General features: G+C 40.6%; 2 protein-coding genes across 2 annotated transcripts; one reads left to right on the top strand and one right to left on the bottom strand.

Annotated features, from left to right (window-relative positions):
• Window positions 1–27: 27 nt before the first annotated feature.
• LOC125505280 (tetranectin-like protein) lies at window positions 28–645 on the bottom strand. The gene is made up of 3 exons (XM_048668764.1): window positions 509–645; window positions 320–443; window positions 28–271 (listed from the first exon to the last, which is right to left on the bottom strand). The coding sequence occupies exons 1-3, from the start codon at window positions 587–589 to the stop codon at window positions 60–62; spliced, it is 417 nt and encodes a 138-aa protein (XP_048524721.1). The 5' UTR covers window positions 590–645; the 3' UTR covers window positions 28–59.
• Window positions 646–4,844: 4,199 nt separating this feature from the next.
• LOC125505281 (collectin-10-like) lies at window positions 4,845–5,482 on the top strand. Its single transcript, XM_048668765.1, has 3 exons — window positions 4,845–4,991; window positions 5,044–5,167; window positions 5,218–5,482. Exons 1-3 carry the CDS (start codon window positions 4,908–4,910, stop codon window positions 5,433–5,435), a joined length of 426 nt encoding a protein of 141 aa, XP_048524722.1. The 5' UTR covers window positions 4,845–4,907; the 3' UTR covers window positions 5,436–5,482.
• The last annotated feature ends 384 nt before the right edge of the window (window positions 5,483–5,866 follow it).

The following is a 5,866-nucleotide window of genomic DNA, read 5'->3' as shown; positions in this document are numbered from 1 at the left end:
CAGGATCAAATTGGATAAAAGGAAAACTTCAATTTGCAACTTTTTATAACAATCGCTGGTTAATATTCACAAATAAAATATCGGCTCTCGGTGCAAGAAGACGACAACCAGTAGCCATCTCCAGTGGTAAGTGAAGACCGAACAAGACACTCGGACGTCTGACTGGCGCCAGAGGCCCAATGATCGTAAGTGATCTCTTCTCCATCTTCAACCCACAACCATACAGGCGTGAAAATCCCCGTAAAATCATACATGCCGCCGATGAATAAGTCTGGAACAGATTGGTCTAAAACCAGCATGTAGTTCTTCAGTTGCTTACCATGAGTGGTCGCTTTCGCTTTCTTGATGGCGCTATTCAAAGCGTCGCTGTCCTCCAAAGAACGTTCTCGGGCCAACGTGTATTTATTGCGCTTGCAAGTGGCGTATGCTTGCATGAAGCTGAGCTAAAGCAGAGTTAGAAGCTGGAAATCATAGCTAGTCAGCACCCAATTGGGCGCTGAATGCTTACCGCTTCCGTTGAAATGTAGTATTCGCTCAGCGCTTGGCTCAGCACCGCAGCAAAGGCGAAGAAAAGCAGCAGTTTTCCCATCGTGGACTTGCGATGAGGACTTGCTGATGTTTGGCGACATTCATAAGGAATCTATTGCAGATAAGGCAGAAAACTAGTGGTTTGCGTCACTAAGACACTTGAATCAGAAAAAATGCCTTTGTGGATTCGATGGAAATCCACTCGATTGGTGCGATAAGGTACTTTGCAGGTGCCAGTTTCCAAACAAGTCAAGCTTTTCTAGTGGAAGTTGAATGCGAAAATATATATTTCAAGGCTTCGTTAACTTCCACAAGGCGTTTGAAAGGCGACGAGTTTTGAGCAGATGCGATTTTTTGCTTCTGGGTTGATTAATTCGCCAAAATTCAGTCTGCACTTGGATGGGCTTTACATTTTCAGCGTGTTCGCCCCAAAGGGTCGTCTTTAAGACTGGAAGGTTTTACAAAGCTACTTGGACTGGTTCGGAGTGGCGGATTTTTTCAAAAGGAGTTTCGATTGGAAGCCTTGCAGATGCAGCATCAAATTTGTGAATCTGCGAAAAATCAACCTCTGCTTCGATTTACTTGAAGTTTTCCGCATTTAAGCAACAAAGTGTCGTCTATAAATGCACGAAATTTCATGGCTGGAGTCAGATTTGGAGTGCAGAATTTTTTAAGTCCGTTATGTTGAATGATGTTTGTGCTCTGCACCATCAATTTTGTCAATGTCTGAAAAATCAACGTGTGTCGGGATTTAGTTGCAATTTGCAGGATTTACCCAAGAAACTGTTCGCAATACAGTGGGAAAATTTTATTCGTCTCGGTTGGGAGTTGCGAATTTTTTAAAAATTTGTCGCGTTTGGGCTGTTTGTGACATGCAGCAGGAATTTTTCACACCTGTTAAAAATCAATCTCTTCCTTAATGTACTTCGAATTTTCAGAATTAGCGCACGAAAGTGTTTTCTAAAGGGGCCAAAAATTTCAATTTTCAGACTTTTCGGGTGTGGAATTAGACACTGTTTAAAAATGAGGCTCTTACCAAGCACTTCGTACCATGCAGCAGCAATCCAAATTTGTTAAAGCCCAAAAAATCAACTTGTCCTTCAATTTATGTGAATTTTTCCACACTTGCACAAGAGTGTAGCAGTAATTATTGGGGAAAATTTCAAGGTGCTGCGAGTGTCGGTTTGGAGTGGGAAATTTGTTTAATGCGAGACTCCTTGCGAGATGTTCGAGCGATGCAGCTGAAACTTTGCTAATCTCTCAAAAATCAGCCTTTGAATAACGATCCGTGAAATTTTCAAAGTTGGAATACCACAGCATGTTCTAAAGGCCTCAAAAAGTTCGATGTTCTAGCAGGTCTGGTGTGTATGGAATTGGTCAGTTTTTAAAAATGAGTCCTTCAGAAAGCACTTCGCACTATGCAGCATCAATTTTAATAATTCCGCAAAAATCAATCTGTACTTTGCTTTACTTGTAATTTTACGCACTTGTACAAGTCAGCATGAGTAATGTTTGTGGAGAATTTAAAGACGCTCCGAGTTTCGGTTTGGAGTGAAAACATGTTTGAATGTAAAACTCGTTGGGAGATGGTCGAGCGATGCAGCTGAAACTTTGCTAATCTCTGCAAAATCAACCATTGTATCAATATGCGCGAACTTTTCAGACGTTAAACACTAAAGCATTTTCTAAAGGTGTTACAAATTTCGAAATTCTAGCGGGTCTGGTGTGGAGTTGGCCAATTTTTCTAAAATGAGTCTCTTAGCAGTCACTCGGTACTATGCAGCATCAAATTTGATAATTTCATAAAAATCAACCTGTACGTTGATTTACTTGCAGTTTTTAGGGTTTGTAGAAGACAGTATTGGTAATATTCGAGGAAAATTTGACGGTGGTGCGACTTCTGGTTTGGGGAGGACATTTTTTAAATGTTAGACTCGTTGGGAGATGTTCGAGCGATGCAGATGAAACTTTGCTAATCTCTGAAAAATCAAATATTGTATCAATATGCCTGAAATTTTCAGAAGTTAAACATCACAAGCATGTCCTAACGGGGTTATAAATTTCGAAATTCTAGCACGTCTGGTGCGGAGTTGGCCAATTTTTCTAAAATGAGTCTCTTAGCAGTCACTCCGTACTATGCAGCATCAAATTTGATAATTTCGTAAAAATAAACATGTACGTTGCTTTACTTGCAATTTTTAGGGTTTGTACAAAGACAGTATTGGTAATATTCGGGGAAAATTTTACGGTGGTGCGACTTCTGGTTTGGGGTAGGAAATTTTTTAAATGTTAGACTCGTTGGGAGATGATCGAGCGGTGCAGCTGAAACTTTGCTAATATCTGAAAAATCAACCATTGCATGAATATGCACGAAATTTTCACAAGTTAAACATCAAAGTATTTCCTAATGGTGTTACAAATATCGAAATTCTAGCGGGTCTGGTGTGGAGTTGGTAAATTTTTCTAAAATGAGTCTCTTAGCAGTCACTCCGTACTATCCAGCATCAAATTTGATAATTTCGTAGAAATCAACCTGTACGTTGATTTACTTGTTATTTTTAGGGTTTATAGAAGATAGTATTGGCAATATTCGAGGAAAATTTGACAGTGGTGCAACTTCTGGTTTGGAGTGGAAAATTTTTTAAACGTTAGACTCGTAGGGAGATGTTCGAACGATGCAGCTGAAACTTTGCTAATCTCTGCAAAATCAACCATTGTATTAATATGGCCGAAACTTTAAAAAGTTAAACATCAACGTATTTCCTAATGGTGTTACAAATTTCGAAGTTCTAGCGGGTCTGGTGCCGAGTTGGCCAATTTTTCTAAAATGAGTCTCTTAGCAGTCACTCCGTACTATGCAGCATCAAATTTGATAATTTCGTAAAAATCAACCTGTACGTTGCTTTACTTGCAATTTTTAGGGTTTGTATAAGACAGTATTGGTAATATTCGGGGAAAATTTGACGGTGGTGCGACTTCTGGTTTGGGGAGGACATTTTTTAAATGTTAGACTCGTTGGGAGATGTTCGAGCGATGCAGCTGAAACTTTGCTAATCTCTGCAAAATCAACCATTGTATCAATATGCGCGAACTTTTCAGACGTTAAACACTAAAGCATTTTCTAAAGGTGTTACAAATTTCGAAATTCTAGCGGGTCTGGTGTGGAGTTGGTCAATTTTTCTAAAATGAGTCTCTTAGCAGTCACTCCGTACTATGCAGCATCAACTTTGTTAAATCCTGAAAAACCATCCTGTTCTTCAATTTACCTGAAATTTATAGCACTCAAATATAATGGTACCAGTAAGATACGTGAGAAATTTCATCGTGTTCCGACTTTTGGTTTAGAGTGAGAACATTTTTGAAAATAGATCGCGTTGGGAGATGTTTGTGCGATTCAGCACAAACTTGCCGATCTCTTAAAAATCAATCTCTTTTTCAATCTACCAGAAAATTTCAGGATTAACGTATTGATGTAGTAGGCTTAGGTGTCACAAATTTTAACATCCTACCGAGTCTGATGTGGGATTGAACAATTTTAAAAAATGAGTCTTCTAGAAAACCCTTCGTGTTATGCAGCATCAATTTTGTTAAATCCTGAAAAACCATCCTGTGCTGTAAATTGCCTGCAATTTTTAGCACTCAAACCGGATGGTACCGGTAATATACGTGAGAAATTTTAGGATGCTCCGACGTTTGGTTTGGAGTGAGCAAATTTTTGAAAATAAATCTCATTGGGAGATGTTTGTGCGATGCAACCGATATTTCGCCCAGCTCTTAAAAATAAATTTCTTATCCAACGCACTTGAAATTATCCGAATTAGCACACCAACGTATATGTTGAGGGCGTCAACAGTTTCAAGATTCTAGATTGTCTGGATTGGAGTTGGCGAATTTTCCAAAATGAGTCTCTTTGAGCACGATTTTTACTATGCAGCATCAACTTTGCTAATGCCTGAAAAGCACATCTGAGGGTCAATTTAATTGAAATTTTCCGGTTTGGCACCCCAAAGTACTGTCTATAAACAGTGAAAATTTCGCAGTCCTACTTGGCCAGGTGTGAAAGAGGAACTGTTTTGAACATGAGAGTTTTTGGATTCCTTTCGCCCCTTATGTGGCTTCCAAAAAATCAATCTATATGTCCAATTTAGTTCACCTTCCAAAATCTTACGCCCTGAACCCCCTTTTATATTGTATGGAAACTTTCGTTCTCCCATGTTCTGGTGAATTTTTTCCTCAGTTGAATTCTCCACAAAGGCTTGTCTCCCAACGTCGCATTTTCCTTCTCCACTTGAGCATTTTTATTTTTTCGAGCACGTCTAGATACAGCATTTCCTGATAAATACCCACGACGAAAACAGTGTCCTGACTGATAGCGAACAATGTGGAAACTGGCTGCGTTTTTGGTGCTGGTTTCGCTGGCCAGCCGAGCTGCAGCTCAAAAATATACCATTGTAACTGAACAGGTGAGGAAACTGCTTCTTTCCCTCTTTCCTCGGCATAATGGGAACATTCCAGGCAACTTACACCCAAGCCTTGGCCTTCTGCAAGCGATTGGGCCTCACTTTGGTGAAAGAACGCTCATTGGAGGACACTGATGCACTGAACGAAGCCATCAGCGCTGCTGGCGAAACCGCACACTGTAAGTGCCCTCACTAAAACCCTTCTAGCTCTAATGGATGCTGTTTTCAGTCTTCTATTTGGGCGGATTTCATCAGCAGGATAATATTCTAACCCCCGAATGGATCTGGATTGATACCGGTGAGGAAATCACCTATGAGAATTGGAGCACCGGGGCTAGCAAGGATGGGGAATGCTTGGTGAGGACTTCAGCTTCTTCAGTTGCGGGCAACTGGATGTCGTCCACATGCACAGTACAGCGCTATTTCATTTGTGAGCAAGAAGAATAGACGAATGAAACATGCGGCTTTAAAACGAAATAAATTTTCCAATTGTGCAGGTTTTTATTTTTTGGGGGTGTGCGACAATGGGCAGTTCAATTTTAGTCCAGTGTATGACGTTAGCAGTCGGTTGGTGAATCGGGAGCGCTCGCCTCGTGCGGTCTCGCTCGCACTTACAAGCAAATAGCTGCCGACCTGCCGCAATGAGATTCCGTCATACGCTGCAATAAAATTGAAGTGTTTCAATTTTGATCAATTCCGTTTCAACAATTGTTCAAAATCCATCCAGGAAGTGAAAGGTAAATCACCTGGCAATTCGGACAGTCAATTGATGCCCTTGCCGTTATCACGATCCATGGCTCTTAGCGGTAAAAACGTGGTGGCTCAGTTTCACTGCCAGTTTACGATTAGAGCCACTTAGAGCAATTCTCGTTAGAGCA

Source organism: Dendroctonus ponderosae, unplaced genomic scaffold (assembly GCF_020466585.1).
Source record: "Dendroctonus ponderosae isolate FM_Combo_2020 unplaced genomic scaffold, Dpon_F_20191213v2 Dpon_F_20191213_759, whole genome shotgun sequence".
Lineage (NCBI taxonomy): Eukaryota > Metazoa > Arthropoda > Insecta > Coleoptera > Curculionidae > Dendroctonus > Dendroctonus ponderosae.
The sequence above is the reverse complement of the archived record's forward strand: the minus strand, read 5'-3'. Positions and strand labels throughout refer to the sequence as shown.